The 21,934-nt window shown below is 37.8% G+C and overlaps 1 protein-coding gene across 3 annotated transcripts in view; it reads left to right on the forward strand.

Annotated features, from left to right (window-relative positions):
- The window catches only part of LOC122805554 (inositol-trisphosphate 3-kinase B-like), an 835,875-nt gene that overhangs the window by 793,382 nt on the left and 20,559 nt on the right, over positions 1–21,934 (forward strand). For all 3 annotated transcript variants that reach the window (XM_044075769.1, XM_044075770.1, XM_044075771.1), the window contains one exon: positions 8,220–8,291. In XM_044075769.1, coding sequence (XP_043931704.1) covers positions 8,220–8,291 — 72 coding nt within the window. The remainder of the gene's footprint in view (positions 1–8,219; positions 8,292–21,934) is intronic.

A 21,934-nucleotide genomic window follows, 5' to 3' on the forward strand; every position in this document is an offset into this window, starting at 1 on the left:
CTAGCAGTTTTGGATGAGGAACCATGTTGAATACTTGGGAAAGATCTAGGAATATAGTTAATATCTTGCTGTGTGGGTGAGTGTAATTTATTGTCCAGTATTTACTGAAGTAGTTTGAAGTGAATACATTTTTCTAGGACTATAGATAGTAGTATTAGAATGCCATTTTGTTGGTTGTTGGATAACTAAGTGGATTTTCCGCCTTTAGTAGAAGAATATGTTTTTCAATAGGTTTGAGACATAGAATTTAGAAATGAACCTGTTTATGACTGATATTGGATATGGTAGAGCTTTTGTGGCAAAGCTTATAAGTTCATAGTTTCAAAGGTTAAGTACTAGGGTAGCTGCCATTACAGACCATTTTAAGGCAGCCTAGCCAGGTGCCCATTTGGTGCTCAAAATAACCTATCCCATTTGGTTGCAGATTAGCCTCATCATCCTATGGTCAATAATTCTATATTACCCCAATCATAAAAGCTGGGATCATACCACAGATGATTTGAAGGGACCCATGCATGGGATAAAGCATTTAGGAGCTGCCTCTGTCCATTAGTAGTACGGGGGATGTTCCGGGATAAATTTTCTTTTTCCCATCCAGATATCTAAGTTGTGTTTGAGTATGGATAGGGATGAACTTTATTTTATGTAAGGGGGGAGTATGTTCCACAGCTGTAATATCCTGTGTGAGATATGCTTGTCTCTCCAAACCATACTGTTGATGTTGTAGAAAAGGTTTAGATCCCTAGACCAAATATTTCTGACATCATTTGACTTGCTGATGTGTAGTAAATCCATCAGTAATGGGTCAGAGGATGCCCTGTATGCCTGACATGTCTCTTAGCAGTCTGTAGGATACTGTGTATAGTGACAGGGCTTTGAGTCAATCCATGTAGGGCATGTTATTTAGGCTTTGTATCCTTTCAGTAAGGTATCTGTGTGGGTTTTCCAGTTGTTGCATGTGTCTGGACAAACACATGCCAGAGAGAGCATTATATTCAATGACTGGCCTAATGAGAGCTGAGTAAAGGGGGACAATGACATCCCTAGAGCTAGACACAATCTCTTTGTTTATAAGCTGCCAACATAGAAGGACTTTCTTACAACAATAGAAATATGTTGGTCAACAGTTAGGTCACTGTCCACATAAGTTCCCAAATCCCAAACAACTGAGCAAGCTCTTAGGGGCATATTGTCAATGTGGTAGTTCCCTGGGGTATGGAAGAATACAGAAATGCATTTTTTGGCATTTAGTTTCAGTCCATGATTTTGGCACCACTTATTTATTTGAGAAAAACCTTTTTGTGGGATGGTTAAGTTATTTGGGGATTCAATAACTGCTCATAGCTTGCAGTTGTCTGCAAATTTGGTTAGCCAGAGCACTTTGGTATTGGCTTTTACTATATGCCAAACAGAAGAGGTCTCAGCAGAGAACCCTGGGGTTCCCAGCTGGTGTCTGGTCTCTTTGTGGAGATAACTTCCCCTATTTTGATTTCCTACATCCTATCTATGAACCAGCTGGCAGTCAAGCAGGTGACATAAGGGTTTATTCCCAGTCTATTTAGCTTTTTTACTATGCCTGATTGGGGAAATGTGTCAATAGCTTTGGCCATGTCATGGTATGTGGTGTGTATTGTTTTGCCTTCATCCATTGCTTTGGTGACCTTTTCAAAAAAATCCACCAGATTGAGTAAGTTTGACCTGCCCTTGATAAAGCCAAACTGAGATGGGTCCAGTGTTTGGAGTTTCTCTATGTCCTGACTGATTAATTCCATGATAAGTCTTTCCATGGCTTTGCATATGAAGCTGGGCAGAATGATGGGTCTGCTCAGTCTAAGGAAGTGCTTCCTTTATGCAGGGGAATGACTGTAGCTGTTCCCCATTCACTTAGTACAAAACCTGTATGGAGGCTGAGATTGAACAGTGTTGTTATGGGTGTGGCTAAATCATGCTTCATCCTATTTAAGATGCATCCAGGGATATTGTCGGACCCATCAATGCAGTATTTTTAACATTTGATAGCACTTTTAGGACTTGGTCTTGTGTGATAGCTGCAGGCAGGACAGATTCAGGTACATCATGAGAGAAGACAGAGGAGAGACAGGGGTAACGTTAGAGCCAAGTTTATCAGCCAGTAGGTTCACTATATTTTCAGTCTCAGTGTAAGTAACATCATTCACAATCAAGTCAGCACATTGTTGTGTTTTGCTTGTGAAATTACGAACATAACTAAAAAATGCCTTGTGATTGTCTTTGGATTGGGTAGTTATTTTTAGCCACAAACTTGGCTTTGGTAGAGTTTACTAAGCTCCTGAGTTGTTTATTTGTTTCAGTGACAATGGCTCTAACATTTTGGATTTTTTCTTACTTTTGGTCAAAATTCTTTTCCTTTTTATAATAACGTTTGTTGATATTATGGTTCTACCATGTGGATTTGTTTCTGTGGTTTGCCCTGTACTTGTTCCTTTGGGGTACAGCTGCATCTATGCAGCTGTTTACATTCTTGTATACTATAGTGATGTACATTTCTGCATATTCAGTGGAGTTAAGTGGGTTTGATGGGGATTTGAGACTTGCCAGTGTATCACTTAGGAGTAGGTAGTATGTCATAAAAAAAATTTCCAAAGGTACCTTGAGCAGAAAGGATCTCCGGTTTCAGTTTTATTTTGAAGGAGACTGCTTTATGGTCAGACCTAACAAATGATGAAGATAAACAAGTGATTGTGCAAAATGCTTCCATATTAGTAAGGAAAAGATCCAAGATGTTGTTCCCCCAGTGGGTTCTATAACTAATTGATCTAGAGTATTTATATAGACAAAGTCTAGGAATCTCTCTGCTTGTCCATATTGGTGGTGCATGTTTCCCAGTTTATAGTTGGATAAATTAGATCACCTATAAAAATCATTTTGGGTTTAATACTGAGTGATTCTAGTTCCTGTAGATAGGTGTTCTAGCTTTCTTTTGTCATAGAGGCAGTTGAATAGCTAGCTAATATATGGTGCAGAACCTCCCGATACTTATTTGGACATGAAGAAGCTTTAGTGCATCATGCTGCATTACCAGCCTTGATTTAAGTCTTTTCTAGATGTAGGTTGAGACACCTCCACTTTTTTTTTCACTTCCTGCACAGTAGTTGGTCTAAATCATAACTGGCCCTGCACGGCTGGAGCATTTTCTGCTATTTAAAGCATTTTCTAGTCAGTTCACAGATATCAGTGTCTTCCTGGAGTATAGTTTCCTGTTCAGGCTCCTAGCTTTGATAAATAACACCTTCATATTCTCCTTTGCTTGTTTTGTTATGTTGGTAGGTTCATCAGGTTGGCATTGCCTAAATAAAAGGCATTATGGGCATGGGCAATGTCTTTGCCAATAACTGAAATCCTAGTGGGGACAGATGCAGGCCGTTCCTAGCAAAGCAGAGTGGTCTGTCAGTCCTTTGTACCCTCCGTGAATATTGACATAAGTGAAGTTTTAATTGTTTTAAAAATCATTTATACAGAAAATAAATTTAAATATTATTTTTGGTAGTAATACTAGTCAAACACAAATTATTAGAAAAAAAGTACTTACAATCCCTCTTTACACCCTTTATTATACAACTTTGAAGCTTTAGTCAAAAGTAAAATTAGAAAATATAGTAATTTTAAAAGGAATAGGTTATACAACCATATTGAAAAGGAACACAAATTGTTAACAGACGTTAGCAATGATAGAGCTGTTAGGGTTATGAACCCTGATAAGGGAGGGGGTCTGGTTATTATGGACTACTGGGCCTACACTGGCAAAATGTTTGAATTACTACATAGTGAGGGGAGGTATACCCAAGTATCAAGGAACGAAGTTAATGTGGAATACAGAAAAATATATTTAATTCTGCATGATAACCTTATGCAAGGAGTCATAGATAAGACCCTGTATGATTTCTTTACTGTTGCTACACCCATAGTTCCGTCAGTTTTTGGAATACCAAAGGTCCACAAAAATCTTCAACCCCCCCCCTCCCCCCGGCTTATTGTGTTTGCAGGTTCTAAAACATATCCACTTGTGGTGTATATTGACAGGAAACTTAAACTATTCTTACAAATTCACAAACATTTTTTGATTGACTCATGGGATTATTTTAGCTAAAATAACTCAGGCTGTATACCAGGTTTCATCTTTACTAATTAATATTTATGTTTTAGACTTATTTTCTGTTATTCCACATGTAATCAGTTTACAATCATTTGAAAAAGTTTTGTTTGTATGCAAGTTTCTGAAGGGTAGTGAACTTAAGACTTCTTGTGGATTGTATGGAATTGGTTTTAACCAACAGTATTTTCTATTTTGAAGGTGAATTTTACAAGCAAATGTGGGGTGTGTCTGTAGGTGCAACTTGCGCCCTTATATATACCAATATGGCACCATACCACTGGGAGCAAGAGTATGTGTTCAAATCTGGATATATAAGTTTTATTCCTTTATACTTATGATTGTTGGATGATATTATTTTAAAAATGAATGGGCCAGTTGAAAAACTGGGTGAACTGTTGGAATTTATTAACAGTACTACTGATTTTTGAAAGTTTACATTCCAATACGGAAGGGGCAAGATTAATTATTTAGATGTGACCATCCAGAAGGATTTGTGCCACATTAAGTTTATTTCTAAGTTATACAGGAATTAGAACTTTCCTAACTCACACCTTCATTACCACAATGAACATCCACTCCACCAAAAGAGTATTATTATTAAGGAGCAATTAGAGCAGCCAGGATAACCTCCCTTTATGAAGACCTTGTGAAAGAGAGTGCAAAAATCCAAGATTTATTTCTTCAATGGGGTTATACCCTTCATTTAGTTAAAGTAGTGGAGGAGGTCCAACTTGGATGGGGAACAAAACATGTTCCCCTACTGAGGAGAATCTATGAGCACAATAATGATATTAAGAAAAAGGTAGAAAACAAGACACTATACAAACATACCCTAGAATGCAGTGATAGCTGATTTATTTTCTGAGTCTTGGAACAAGTGGACTGAAACCCAAGGGGTGGACAGTGGTAAACTTTTTTAGAATATTGTGAATTACTCTGGCGGTTAAAGATGAATGCCAGTAGTTTCCCCAGACTAAATGATCAAGTTTCATTAGCCCCTGTGCTAAAATTAAGAACAGCTAAGCATTAAGATAAGATGATCTTAGCTTTCTGAGAATTCGTTTTTAATTTCTGACGTGTGGTGGTGCTGCGGTAGCGCTGTCGCCTGACAGTAAGACGTTGTCCCATTCGATTCTCAGCTAGAGCGTCTTCTGTCTGGAGATATGCGTGAACGGGCGTACCTTAGTTGAAGGTTGTGCGTCAGGGCTGGCAACTTGGCACATAAAAATCTACTGCCAATCATTAGCGGACCGGAGTTCCGCTGTGGCGACCCCTAACCGGGAAAAGCCGAAAGACACAACAACATTATTAACTTTCCTAACTTTTAACATCTTACCAACTTCTTTAATTTATACAATGAAATACACTAGTAGTTAGCTAAAATACTTTTATTTAACATACTAGTTCAATCTGAATTGGTATGGTTGAGCAGAAGTAAAAGTAACAATTAAGGTTGTGGTTTTAAACACAAAGGAATTTTATACTGATTTATTAAATGTCAGTATGTTGGTTTGAAGGACATGATGTAACATGGGAATGAGAATTAAGCACCAGTCAGATGACATCTGTTGTTTTAAAAACAGGAATTAATTAGTTGTTTTAGTGATGAAGAAGTCTGTCGAGATGAAAGCACTAAACATACTATTAATAAAACCTACGTGTTTATTTCTTATCTTATGATTTTTCCTGTGCTCACCCTTTGTTGTGGCTTGGATTGTGTTTTATGAGGTACGTTTTGTATGTTTGTTTGTTTGTATGTATGTTAGGAGGATAGCTTAGAGTCTGTGTGTGAGATGCCGAGTGTGGGAAATGCATTAGAGGGAGGTCTGTATCTGTATAGACCTATATATACTGGTATGTGTGGCTACTGCAGTTTAAGGAAATGGAATTCTGGTATAGAACATTTCAGAATCTTCCAATCTCATAGCCAAACTTATACCCTACAGACCGCACCAAAACAGCCAAAGAAATATTATACAATGGCAGGTCATTAACATTCAGAAACATTGTAAATCGAGCATATACCAGTAGAAAAAAAAGTCTGGTTGCCCAGACTTTCTTCTGTTAATATATGCCAAGGCTTTGCAGCTTTCTTGAGCTAAGAGGTCGAGAATTAGGCATAGAGGGCACAGAAAATACAATGAAATCAGGCACCAAAAACTAAAGAAAAGCACCTGATTTTACTTGTATTTTTGCCAAGTCTCATACCTATACACTGTCATAATTTCACAGTTTCTTTAAAAAAAAAGAAGCAACAGATCTTCCCATCTCCATTGCTTGCTTTCCAAAGCACTGATGTACCGAGTAAGCGTGGAAAGGTAAGTCCCATACACATGCGCAGTACATCAACAAAGTTGCAGGATACTGAAAAAATGAGGAAGAACACCACGGTGCTGTTATACAAAGACATTATTTAAGAGAAGTAAGTCATTGTTTTTTTAAATAATGGCATTGTATAATAGTAATAGCCAACTACTGGTATACTGGTATACTAATATATTGAAGATTTACCCATACCTCTCAACCTCTCAGTGTAAAAATCTGGACAAAGCCAGAAATAATGAGGGGGTCAAAGGCCCAAAAATAGGGACAGATTTTAAATATTGCTCTAATAAACTTAGAAAGTTACTAGAATAACAGGTTTTGAATTATTATGCATTTATCTGAGGGATATGAAGTTGTTTTTCTTTCGGCTTTTCCTGGTTAGGGGTTGCCCAGCGGAACTCCGGTCTGCTAATGATTGGCAGTAGATTTTGTATGGGTGCCGAGGTGCCAGCTCGACTCCCAACCTTCAATGAAGGCACGCCCATTCTACGCATGTCTTTCGAACACCACTCGACAGCTGGGAGGATATGCAGACTCCACACAGAAGGTGCTCCAGCCGAGAATCGAACAGAAGAACCTCTTGCTGTGAGGCAACAACGCTACCGCTGCACCACCACGGCTTGTATCTGAGAGATATGAAGTCTGAAACTCAAATATATGTTGTTATTTAGTAGTATTTAGTTACTTCAATCCTCTATGATTTGCCGTAAAACCACAAATTTTATGAGGAACAGAGTAAAAATATGAGGCTAAAATCTGGACAGTTGAGAGGTATGGATTTACCCACAGTTGCCTTTGTTTAATCAATCAAGCTTTGCCTTTGTGATTAAACCACACCAACCATGGGTGAATCTTCACTATACCACACCCAGTTGTTGGTTATTGCTATAGTAACTGCTACAAAAGGTAACTGCCATTTACATTTTCTGCTGGTAGTTGTTAACTAATAATCACATCTAAAACCTATTATTAGTTAAATGTTGCATCTTAAAAAGTTAATTAAGTAGGAATCAATAGTCAAATAGTCAACATTTTAATGTCTTATAACACATTTTCAGTTTCTGCATAACTCGGGAGAAAAGTTTATGAAAGCTGAGTGACCTGGTTCCTCATTAGGCAGTCAGTGGTTGAAAGATTTCAGCCTTGATCTGTCATGCCTTCAGGTTAGAAGAGCTCATATCGGAACAGCAGTAATCCTGTGCAATGCATTCTGTGTAGCACACCAAAGACAAAGCAAGCCTGTGTATGTGTATCTGTAACCTGAAACTTAACCAAATGAAAGTAAGGCACTCACATATTTTCAGTCTGTACATGTTTGATGTCATGATAACTGATATGCCTAATATTCAGGTTGGACAGATTAAATGCCTTTATTTCCCATACAACATGGATTACCAAATAAAGTGTTGTTAGTCATTGACAGAAACAGAATGTTTTCATACAGATGATTTGTGTCACACTTGAGTAGCTCATTATCTGTGACCATTTCCTGTTTTTACTACACAGGAATGATACTGAGTGTTTGATTAGGATCATTGTTCTATGGTCTGTTTGCCTCTGCAGTGCTGTCCAGTCAGTGTGTGAGAGATTGTGTCTACAATGATTACAGTTAAGCACTTGTCAGATTTTCTGCTTCAGTTTTCAGAGGTTTTCTCTGCAGCTCTCTAAATAAAAAATAGCAGCAGCTAATGACTGGAAGTGTAAAGGAAATGGGCATTACAAATCTGTTTACTAATTTTGATTTTTTTCATTATTCTGACAGATTGCGTACCTTAACCGGTTGAGAAGCATAGAAAAGGCTTTGGGAGTCTCTACTTTCTTCAGAACTCATGAGGCAAGTAAATTCAGGCCACATTTGCCAGACCATTTGAAGAATTGTCAAGTTCTCAGTACTAGTATTCTTTGTGTGTGCAGCTCCCTAGAATGGTTTTGTTGGCCACAGTATTTTACCACTGACTAAAGTTATAAACGTAGGCCCCATTTTAGTGCATTGTATTCTAACCACTGTGTGTTCTATAAGCTAAAATAAAAGTAACTGTTATGAAGAAAAAAAAAACAATGTCAATTAATGAGCTCACAGTCTGTCCTAATACTGTATGTCTTTTATGAAATGGTAAACTCATGTTCTTGTGTGTCATGTAGGAATATAACTAACTGATTCATATTTTGGATGTTGTCCCTTTACTCTGCATGAACATGCAGCTTTGTCCAGAACTGCCTGCTATAACAGGCATTTAGCAGTAGTTACAGATGTTGCTGTAACACAGGGGTGCTACAACAGGGGTTATGCATGTTGTTTGATCTTCTGTTCATTCTGTTGTGAGGCATACTGTAGTCATATTCCTAGAAAACTATTTTATCAAATTTTCAAAAAGCATTGCTGCCTACTGAAGAGAGCAAAACGTAAATTAATTATGTGTGCTGCACACTAAATTCCTAGACCTGTAGTCAGAATGTAATTGTTCTTGCTTCTTCAGGAACATCATGTTAGTATTAGACATTCATAAATATGCACTGCATAATAATTCATTACTAGATTCAGGTGATAACAGCTTCACCATATGTACATCGCATATTACATGTATAAACACATAACAGATTGTTTCACAAAGACACCAAGAATTTCAGTTTGCCAGATGCAGCCTTGATAAAAACTTTTACTTCTTTAAGTACTTTAGCTGTTTACAACCTCAGTGCTACAACAGCTGAACTTTCATTTTAACTTCACTGTTCAGTTAACTGCACTTTTGCTCATAGTAAAGCACAAAATAAACTTACATAGATTATGACAGACATTGTGTGAATCAAAAGATCTATCTTAATTCTATAAGACTAGTTAAAAAACTAGTGATTTTTTATAATAAGACCACCTTAGGTAAACTGACTTCTGTGGCAAAAAGGCTCCCAGTTCACAGTAAACTGAGAAGACAAATGATTGTGAGGATGCATGTATCATATCTGTGAATAGTACATTACCCCCTACCCACACCTTATAGGTAGTCACTTTCCATGTATCACCCTCTGGTATTAAATTGGGATTAAATAAGGCATAAATGCCCACTGTCATATTCCAAATGGCTGCTGCTGTCATATTTACATACAAAATGCCTCCTCATCCCCTACCCACATAAGACAACCACCTTCTCCGTACCTTTCTGATATCAGACTGCGATAAAACTGAATAATGAAATAGAGCATAACAAATTTGCTGTTAGACATATACATAAACAGCGTGCTTATTTATTCTTCCCCAAAAGATAGCCACCTGTACATGTATCAGATTTTGATTGTGAGAAAAATGAAAAAAAAAATGATTATTTCAAACTTGTAAATACTAGAGACAGTATAATACTCCTATACAAGCTATAGTGACACTTTGTCACCCTTTCAAGGTTTGGGAGGAATGCTAAAGAAATAATGACATCGCCCCACCCCCCAACATGTACTGATACCTTCTGTGTACACTTATAAGCAGGGCAGGTTTTAGACCTAATGGGGTTCATGGCTGAGCCAATTACTAAGTCTATATCAAAATCCAGTTATACAGCCTTTGTGCGTGGGTGCCACCAGCCCCCAGAAGTTTTGAAGGCCTGAGAAGTCCCATGATGCATTTGTCCCTTATGTTTTATTTATTTATTTACTGAAAGATGACTGTTAAACTGAATGAGTGACAATGGAGTCAATTACTTTCATCCAAATAACCCCTATCCCCACCCAGTTACAGCCACAAAGTCTAATGACTATGTAAAATTATTTCAACTCCATTGTCTCCACAAACACACATATAATAAAGTATTTCTACTCCAAGCTGCTCCACAAATCATAAAGCCAGATTATTATTGTTAAAAATATCTGGTTGATCACTGCAGTATAACTGTAAAAATAGTAATGAAAGTTTTCTCATTGCTCCTCAATTCCTCTCTTCTCAGCTGTACAGAAAAATCACAAAGCCAGAAATATTGCCCAAAATATCTGGTTGATCACATTATTGTAAAAACTAATATAACATATCTTTGATCCATTCCTCTTATCTCAACTGTCATCACAAATCACAAAATGTGAAATATTGCCCTAAAAATATTTGGTAGTTCACTGCCAGCATTACTGTAAAAATGTTAATAACACATCTCTCCATACTTCAATACTTCGTTATAAGGAATTTTCCTCATTTTGAGTCATAAAAAGTCCATGTTCCTTGCCATTCCACATTGAATGAGTCTGTCATTCATTTATGTTAACCATTCTCTGAGCTTCCTCATTGAAGTTGTTAGCAAGCTGTTTTGCAGGTGTTACATATATTTGCCCATTTGTTCCACACGTGATAGGTAGTGCTCCAGATAGTGATAGGTAGTGTTCCACATTGTGGAGGTGGAAGGTTGAGAGCTATGCTTCTCTCACCCACAGCAATCCATTCCCCTCCTCACTGTCCATCATACAAATTGGGGGAGGTACTACAGCATTAGGAGGCTACACACCTATTATTGAACATTGTGATGTCACAGATGTACAGAAAGCACAGACTTGCAACATGGATGTACTGTGACTTGAATCAAGTCACTAGAACACCACCTCCCCCCAGAACACTTGCTGTCCCGTGTGCGCATTTTTTTTTTCTGGAGGAGCGCTTTATTTATTTATGTAGTTATTTATTTATTTATTTGAGTAAAGAAACATTCTAAAAAAATTAAATAAGTAAATGAGGAAAGAGCACCTCTACAGGAATGGTCAAAGTTCAAAGTCAAAGTAAACTTTATTGTCATTTAGGACTAAACAAAAGCAGCCTAAATGAAATTCCGAGCATCAACTCACCAGGGAGTACATAGGAAGCAAGGATAACAAGAAGAACATTATAACATTTCAATTTAAAAAAGATTTTCAATATAAGACCCACAGATGGGTAAATAAACCAATAATAACAGCAAAAACACACAAGCCCCCCCCGACAGTCATAAGTAGAATTCTATACATAGCAGCATGACAGTGTAAGGCTGCACTTGTTAAGATTGTCCTCCTTTGTTTATCTGCATCAGACAAACAGCAGGCAGTTCCACATGAATAACAAAATATAATTCTACGTCAAAGGAAAAAAAAGATATTGCACACTTTTCAGCTGAGCTACATATTGTGACTGATTACTGACTAAATAATCAGTGGCTGGTTTCAGAGTTTATTAGCCTCAACATTGTTAGGTAGAAGCTGTTTAAGTATCTGGTGGCCCTGCAGCGGATGATGCCCTGGGCAGTTTGCTAATTTCCATATGTGTTAGGCTGGACCTGGTTTATACTTTGGAAAGGGAAGAATTAATGGAATGCCTAATGAACCTTTAATTTTAAGCATTTCATTTCCTTTACTGGGAGTGATCCACTGAAAAAGAAAACATTTTTTATTGTTGAACCCAGAGATAGCACTACAGATTTATGAAAAAAAAAGACAGAAAATTGCAAATATCTTTATTCAATGCGTCACCAGGAAAGACTTGTTTACAAAGGGTTTTATATATATATATATATATATATATATATATATATATATATATATATATGTATGTATATATAGATGGATCTACTGCATTCTAACATTCTAACGAATTTGCAAATTAATTTACACAAAAGTGCGTTTCAACGAAAACGCACTTTCGTGTAAATCCATAACAAAAAAAAAAAGCCTAACACTTAAAACACTTTTATGCAGGGGGACAAGCCTCCCTGCACCCCCCATGTGGGGGCTGTGCCCCCCACACCCCCCTACTTTAATATTCTCACTCCGAGATCGCACTACAGTGGGGAAAAGGGAATGTTCCCTGATCCCCACTGTACTACGATCTCAACAACAACCCACTTAGTTGTAAATCAACACTAAACGTTGATGTACAACTAAGTTAACATGTAAACCACATGTTTTTTCTTTATTTACATTATTTAGTTTTATGTTTTACCTACTAATTTACACGAAAATGCATTTTCGATAAAATGCACTTTCGCATAAATCCACTCGCGAATGTCCCATTTCGGTGAAACGACATTCGCTGAAAACAAGTAGATCCATATATATATATATATATATATATATATATATATATATATATATATATATATATATATTTTTTTTTTTTTTCTTATATTCTTCCTACGGAATGTATTATGCTGTAGGCATGTACTTAAGCACACAATTAAAATACTCATCATATTAAACAAGATATATCTTATACATGGCGGGAACTCTGATAAATAATGCTGTTAACATACAAGTGTCATTGGCTCATCTGCTTCTTATGTGACCCCCATGTGTATATCAGACCAACTAATAGAGATGGTAGCTTTTTAAATACTGTATGGCATGATGTTTACAGAAAGTATTTTGAATGTTTAATAGCAGAGCATTTCAAAGTACAGAAACATCTTCCCCATTCTGGCTTTCCACACTTCCCCTCACTTGTCCCGGTGATGTGTATGAGCAGTTAACTAGATGATCTAAGTGTCTGTTTGTTTTTTTTTTTTTTTGTGGATACTACACTGAGAAAGGTTTTAAGCCCTTGGTTTAACCAAACAATTCAAGCACATTCCTGTACGTTTAATCAAACAATTCAAGCACATTCCTGTACCTCCTTGAAACACAATTATGGACTCAAAATGGACAACACAGTCCTGTCAGTGTAAATTCCTTAATTTTAATGTTTCAAGTCCTCAGTTTAACCAAACAATTCAACCACATTCCTGTACCTCCTTGAAACGTGAATACAGACTCAAAATGGACAACACAGTCCTGCCGGCACACATTCCTTAATTTTAATGTATGTACTTGTAACTTATCTGTATTTAAACAATAAGCTGTCTGCTCATCACTGAGATGTAATGCTAGCCCGACCCCCTCCACTTCTTTGCATTTCTGCCTCCACTTGGATTCCCCTCCCCCCTGCCATTCTCACAGTGCATCACACTACAGCTCAAAAGCCAAATCCTGTAAGTTACTCTCCTATCTCTCTGCTTATGATTACCGACTGCTGTACTTCCCTTCTTAGTGTTTTACTTACTGTTTCTGGGACTGATTGTTTTGTGCAGTCAGCTGCAAAGTGGTCCAACCCACTCCATTCACCCTCGCTATACTGAGCTCTATCCAGTCCCCTACCTCATTCACCTTCGCTAGGCTCAGCTCATTCCACTCCTCTACCCCAAATCGCGCCCACCCCCTCTACCCTTATATTTAAACTCTTCCACTAACATGCTCATTTTCTAATCCTATCCAATCAGATCACTTCAATCAAACAATTAGTTAGTTGGATGCTTTTATTAATTAAGCCTACTTAAAAGACTGACCTGAAGCACCCTAACTTTTTACAGCTTCCTAAGAAAATACATTAATACTGCACACTATACACTAGGTAATAACTGTCTAGCATCATGTTACTTCACCTCACTACACTAATAAGCTTACTTATAGCCACCTGCCTTTCTACATGCAACCAAAACCTACATGTCACACTTATTCACTCACCAACCAACCCAACTAGTGTACACTTCCCAACCCCACACAGCAACCTTGCCATATCACCCCAAATATTCAACAACTCCATCCTGGACCTCTTCTCATTTAAACATTTACACTCAAAACATAATCCAAACCAGTCTCATAAATTCTCTATACTACTTAGCAAACTCACACAACTATACCCACCCACAACTACCCAAATTATTTTATGTGGAGATATATATCCCAACCTAGGGCCCACATCCCATATATGTAACATCAGCCCTCAGACTATATCACTCTCTCCTAACATAAAAAAAATGTGCAACACAGTACCTCTGATCGTTTAATATTAAACATGAACCTTAGAAGCCTGCTTAATACAATCCATGGATTTCGTGCCACCATTGACCGATACTCACTAGATATTTCCATCTTAACAGAAACATGGCTAAAACCACATAGCCAGGATAATGAACTCTTAACTCAAGGTTATAATGTCAAAAGACAAGACAGGACCTATAAATGGGGCAGTGGCATAGCAGTATTATACAAAGATAATCTAAAACTTGAACATGTAGACATCAGCCCTCAGACTTCTCAAATGTAGAAATACTGATTAACCTCCTTCAAGTAAACCATAACAAGCACATTATAATTATAGCCATATACATCCCCCCTGACAATAATCCAACAATTATTGAAGACCTCTTCAGCTGGTGATCCTCAACACTAAGTCAGGAAACCATCATAATAGGAGACTTTGACTTAGACTGGCATACATGCTCCTCGGATAACCCATCAAGCTTTATGAACTTACACGGTTTCACTCTATCAGTACAAAATCCTACTAGATTCGATAAACATAATAATAAACAATCCATCCTAGACTGGGCTCTTATAAATACACTCTGCAATTGTTATCAGTCAGGCTTGTCTTCCAGACTGCTAAGCGATAACTTGCCCACCTATCTACTAAGACAATGCACATGTACCCCTACAAATCCATAATAAAAGAAACTTTGCTCCTGATACCTTTATTACACTTGTTCAACAAATTGACTGGTCCCTCCAAAACACCTCCACCTAGACCTAGCAGTTTGGTATTTCAATGATAAATATCTCTCCATTCTAAATAGCCTAGCCCCCCTTAGGAGGATAAGCTTAAAAACCTGACCCAATTGCCTGGCATACTGCTGACACTAAAATGGTTCTTAAACAGAGAGACATAACGTGGCACCATCACCAAATCACCAAGAACCAAGCAAGCCTTCAAAATTATGACCAGCTTTGTAACCTAGCAAAAAAAACAATTCAAACATGATAAAAACACTATGCAATAATCCTGCTAAGGCACCAAAATATCCCTAAAAAATTCTGGGGAGCCATCAATCAATTGCTCATATACGGACAAGCCACTACCCCAAGCCCATCTATAACTAACTCCACTGACAATGCCGCTACTCAGTTTAACAAACACTTTGTTAACTCTATACTATCTCTAGTAAAAATGATACCGATTCTCATCTATCAGTCCCTGCAAAATTAGTAGCAAACCCTGATTCCTTCCACTTTAGTCCTATACAGACTCATAATATAAAATAAAACTCCTACCTAAACTCAGACCTTCTTCCCTTGCTGCTGACCAACTGCCAAACGAATACCTCAAACCTGCAGCAGATTTTTGCTTATGTTATATTCCTCTTAATTAACTGGACCATCACTGAACAATTTGTGAAAAAACTTTGGAAAGTATTTTATATTATCCCCCTGCACAAAGGTGGCACCTCCACTGATTTTTTAATTGCAGGCCAATAGCCATCCTCTCACCTATATCTAAAATACTTGAAAAATGTATTCACACTCAACTACTTAACCATCTCCTTAAAAACTACCTCCTGTCTACAACTCAACATGACTTTTGTTCTAAACACAGTACAAGGACAGCCTTAGTCAGTTCCATTCACACAGTCAACCAAAACAGAAACAACCTCTTCTATCTTTCTGGACTTATCCAATGCATTCAATACCATTTCACATCAAAAACTTATCGTAGAGCTAGCGTCCCTAAACCTCTCCCAATCTACCCCTGCCTGGTTCATCAGCTACATAACTGACTGTAAACAGACAGCTAAGTGGCAAAATGAACTTTCTTTACTCTTAGCTGTCTCCATGGGTATTCTTAAGGGGTCTGTACTTGGTCATCTTCTCTTCACCATATTCACAAATAAACTCTGTACAGCCACTCGACATCCAACAATAGTTCAATATGCCAATAACTCCTCCTTCATACGGTCGGCTTCCTCCCTCTCAGTTCTCCAGCAATACCCCCAACAATCCCCTTTAGACATTGAAAAAAATACCTCTCTAACTCCCAACTGATTCTGAACCCCAGCAAAACAAAACTAATGCTCTTTAACAGTAGCAAGAAAAATAATTGCTCTCCCTCGTTCACCATCTACTCTTCAAATATTATTATCATTGAACCAGTAAACCACACTAAGCTTCTCGGAGTCTGTATTGACAAAGACATCAAATTTATCATTAAGAATACCCACTTCAGACTAGGCATATTATACAGAATCAAGCCCTTTCTAACTGACTCCACCATACAATCCATTTTTACTATCTGTGCTCTTTTGTGCCAAACCAATATTCACAAACTTAAGAAAATGCAACTTAAATTAACTTGAATCCTGTTACAATAAAGTAGGCAGATTCACTTCCAACCACCCATCAAGATCTCATCACTGCAAAGCTCTATGCCAACTAAACTGGATGGAACTACCTAACCTACTAATATTTAACCAACTAACCCTAGCAAACACCACCCTGTATCACCCAGACAACTGCCCTGCCCTTAGTAACCTTGTTCAACCCTACTCCAACCATAGAACACTAAGCTCCTCATAAAAACTACTTCTAAAAGTTACTAAAATAAAAAATAACAGTCACAGGGACTCCTTATACTCCAACATAATAGCACAAGCTTGCAGCACTATGCCACAGAACATACTCAGCACAAGCAACTCTTCCACATTCAAATTACTGCATAGGTAACACTTAAATAACACCTGGCTTTGTTCCTGCTGTAAGCCAGGCTAATCATATCATCATGTGTTTTTTTCTCTTCACGTTCCCTACCTTCCCATCTTTTCTTCCCTCTTTTGAACCAACTGCCCTTCTAATGCACCAGTTTCTAATCCTCTTTTTGTGCCTCTTACCTCTTTTTCTTTTTGCTTATCAATTTCTATCAACTAATATTATAAATTAGTGCTAATCTTTATTTTATTTTTATTTGTACTGTCTATCTAACTTATCTATGTACTTTTTTCCTTTATGTATGGTTCCTACATTAAGTACCTATTGTTCAAATACTGCACTTGTGCATCAATGTATCACAAAACTCCTGTTGCATATACTATACAAATACTGTATTAGTGTGTCCATGTGTCTTGGAACTTCTGTTGTATATATTGTGGAGCTTTTCTCCCTGGGCCTTTGCTGAAAACAGGCCATTTAAGCCCAGTTGAACTTTCCCGGAAAATAAATGGAAATAAAATAAATAGATGTGCTAAACACAGTGATTGTGCTATGACAGAACTCAGGTAGTAAACGCCTAGTAGCTATTTATGGCAGTATAGGCTAAATATAACTGCCCATATTATTAAACTAATCTGTTTAATTAACTCCGACACCGAATGGATGTTTTGGCCTGGGAAATAACCAAGATGTCCACAGAGGATTTGAGCATAATAACATCACCACCAGGTCTGTATCCTGACTGTATCTGTATCCTGACCCGGCATCAAATGAATAAATATACCAACAGAAAAAATGATGTACACGATGATGGCTATTCTTTAGCCAAGATACAGTCATTGCAAGGAGTTTAGGGGAGCTGGAGCTCAGAAAAGAGCTTATACTATTGATCTTGTTTCAAATGCTTTTAGCATTAAGAAGTGTACGTGAAAAAGATCCTGACTTTGGAGTGTATATGTGTTTGTGAACCTGAGCAGTGTTTAGAGATGATGCTATTAATGGGGGTGGGGGGAGGAAGTAAGGTCTGCTAGAGAAAAAGTTTGAGTGTATAAATAAGTCCTAGATTAAGTTTTTTTTCTGAACACCATGTTGGATATGCTGATTGAATCTTAATTTGTGGTCAGTTAATATTCCTAATATTTTTTTGTTTTGTACTAGGTCAATTATAGTATTGTCAACTGATTACATTTTTAAGTCACAGTAGTTTGATTGCTGGACTGGAAGTAAAAATACCATTAGCCTAGTTTCCCTTGGATTTAGGAGTAGTTTAGATTGCTCTAGCCAGTTTTCAGTTTTTGTAAAGGAATGCTGTAGATCATCTCGGAGATGTTTGACTGAAAAGCCTGTAGATATTAGTACTAAGTCATCTGCATATGTAATTATATTTGCTGGATGACAAGCTGTATGCATTTATAAAAATATTTCAGAATAAGAGTCCTAAAACTGAGCCTTGTGATACACCTCATGGTGAGGAGCTGACAGCTTATATGCCCACTATATACACTATATTCATTGGCTGAGGGAACTTTTAAACACATTGACTATACTGTTTGTGAAGCTCGGTTCCTTGACTCTAGATAATAATATGAGATGATTTAGAAATAGGAATGCAACCATTTTACTCAATTTAATCTTTTAAGAACATAGTTTTTAAAAGTCAGTAATGCTGGTTTTGTGTTGTGGTTTGATCTAAATCCATGCTGCACTGTGGAAAGCAACTTGCTCTCACATCTAGGTAGTTGATCAACTGTATATGACAAGATTTTTCAAGTATTTTATGTAGAAGGGACAAAATGGCTGTAGTTTTGTACTTTGTAGCACAAGAGACTTCACAAATTTAAGCAAGGGAGTAATGTGGGGCACCATCCAGAGTTTTAGGACTATATCTTCTTGTTGAGAGAGTGATTGAGACGTAATGATAATGTATATGCAATGGCATCTGCAGCTATTCTGAAATATTGTACTGGAATGCTGTTTCTGAGTAAGCTTTTTTATCATGTTGGTAGGATTAATTCTGCAACTGTCTTGAGCAGTGAAGCTTTCTAGTTATACTTTTTTTTCTCATTACAGATCTAACATTTGAATGTCCCTAGTGCTTGCAGCTGAGTAGTAATTGCAATGTTTTAACCCTTATCAAGCACTCTGTCTGTGGAGCTGCCTCCTTTACAGTATGCTGGTCTTATCCTTTGACACTTCTTCCTGATAACTGGATGCACTTTATTTTTCTTGTTTTTCTGTAAACCACAGGATTTAATACTGACTATATGTCCAACATATGGTGGATTCTGCTCCTGATCCAGTTTTTATTTTTGGTCGTGTGTGTGTGTACAGATGCTTGTTTATCCTTTTCCGCTGTATGTACACAAACCATCAGACCATTCCTTCTGGTTTCCAATCTGTTTGTTCCCATAGTGTAACAGCTTTATCTTCTTCTTCTTCTTCTTTCAGCTTTTCCCAGTTAGGGGTCACCACAGTGGACCACCTGTCCGCTCATGATTGGCAGTGGAGTTTTACAGTGTTGAGTTGCCAGCCCAACGCCCAACCTTCCACAGAAGGCACACACATGCACACACTCATGCCTAGGGCCAATTTAGAGTGTCCAATCCACCTACAGCATGTCTTTGGGATGTGGGAGGAAACCGGAGGAAACCCACGTGACCACCGGGAGGACATGCAGATTCCGCACAGAAGGCACCCCAGCTGAGGATCGAACCGGAGAACCTCTTGCTGTAAGGCGGCAATGCTAACCACTGCACCACCATGGCCGCCCAGTGTGACAGCTTTATCAATGACCGATAATAGAAGTGGGAGGTACTACCCTGATTGCCATGCACATCTACTTATTCAAGGGTCTACAATGGTTTCCATGATGCATGTTTGCTTCCATGCCTATTTTGCGAAGTCAGTCTCATGAAGGTAGCTAGGCAGCATGAAATGCATGGCCTTGGCCCCTCACACTGCATGCTGTACACCTTTCTGTCCAGTAGGTAGCAGCACTACACAAGGCTAGACAACCTCACTCCTCAAAGTATGCAGAGGCCAATGTCTGGCATTCTGTTCAACCCTCCTTGTCAGCTGTTCCGTAATATAAATTACTAGCTGACCCTGGGTCATTTGGGTCATAGTCAGGGCTTTGTCTATCTGCACCATAGATCAAGCTTTCATGTGTCAGGTTTCATTTTACTTTAACTTTTAGATTGAAGGATAGATGCTAAAATAAATGTTCATTTAAAGTTGGAGAATCAATTTCAGTGGAAAGTAGTTAGTGAAATCCTTTTTCATTAAATTAATGTAAACAATGTCATGGTTTGTCTAGCCTTGGAACTCTAGTGTATGACATATCGATACCTATATTTTGTCACACAGAGGCATCCCATGTTTCTCAGTTTGTTCTACCATGTTTATATTGTTGATTTTATTTAGTTAACAGACTGCGTTATAGTAAAATTATTATTATCATTATTATTGTTGCTATTGTTTCCTTTTGTCTGAAGGGTAGCAGATTCACTCAGTATGAAAATGAGTGATGTGGGAATTAAACTTTGGTCTACTGAAGCTAGTTCATTTGCAGTTTATTACTACAACCTCTCAGTTAAACTCTCAGCAATTGCATTGAGTCAGTGGTGTGACCAGTACTACTATATGGTACAGAAACCTGGGCAGTGAAGGCAGAGCATTTGAAAAAGGTAGAGGTGATGGAAATGAAGTGCCTGAGATGGGTGGTGGGATGCACACTGTGGGGCAGATGAAGAAATGAGGACATCAGAGCATAAGCTCAAGTCGCTCCAATCACAGAGAAGGTCAAAAAGAACAGATTATGGTGGTTCGAGTACATGTGCAGGAAAGTAATAGCCAATCTGGTGAAGAAAATTTTGGACAGGCAGGAAGACGGCAAGTGGAAATGAAGTGTCCAGCAAAGAGATGGATGTATTGTGTGAGATAAGACCTGTGACAGTCAGGCGTGACTGTTGAAGAAGGTAGAGGAGTGGCATTAATTCAAGAGATGATACCAGCTGATGCAGCACCTTGGCCTTGTTTACAAAATGGGGAAAAAGGGGGCTGATGATAACTTGCATAGATGAAAGATTTTTATGAGTGAACAGTTCATGGAGGAGAAACAAATCCTGTTTTTTTGTGTGGGATACAAGTTCATAAGAAAGCATAACACGGTGAGATCAAAGGACCTAGGTTTCATCATACCTGCCATTTTCTAAACCATTTGTCTTAGAGAGGGTTTCAATTTAAGAAAGCTGAGCAGAACAGGCCAAGTGTCTCTGTCACTAACAACAGTAATGTGATCATCCTGCAGAAGTACCAGGTGTCCCTCAGCAGGTTGAGATGTATAATCCCTCTGATGTGTCCATTGTCTGGGCAGACTAGTGAGCCATACTTGGTGTACTTGCAATTGGAGGTATCCAGGAGGCATCCTCAAAATGCCCAGATCACCTCAACTGACTTCTCTCAACATGGAAGAGCAATGGCTGTACTCAGTGATCCTCTAGTTTTCCACATTCCTTGCTTTGTCACAGAGACTGAAACCAACTACTTTGCAAAAGAATCATATTTCTGCTGCTTATATGTGTGATCTTGTCATTTTGGTCATTAACCAAATGCAATAACGGAGACATAGAATTAATACCTATCCCATCTAGCAGATTGTATAAGGCCTTAGTAAAATACAAATAGACGGTTAAAAAAAAGCAAATACAACAGTAGCAAAGAACAGCAGATAGAGAAATTACTAAGTAAATATGTGGACATTTATGTAGGGTGCTAAAATAGCAACAAAAATCATGAAAATTCAGAATGTTTACATGGAAATGCCTACATAAGATGTTTCCAGGGTAAGTAATCAGTGCTGGAGATGTGAAAGAAAAGACTGGATGTATATGTTCTGAAGATGTCATCAGTTAGAAAAATATAAAATTGAGCTACAAAAACTGATGCAGGAAAATAGAAGAAACTGTGGGA

Source organism: Protopterus annectens, chromosome 6.part1 (genome assembly GCF_019279795.1).
Source record: "Protopterus annectens isolate FY-2018-M chromosome 6.part1, PAN1.0, whole genome shotgun sequence".
Classification (NCBI taxonomy): domain Eukaryota; kingdom Metazoa; phylum Chordata; order Ceratodontiformes; family Protopteridae; genus Protopterus; species Protopterus annectens.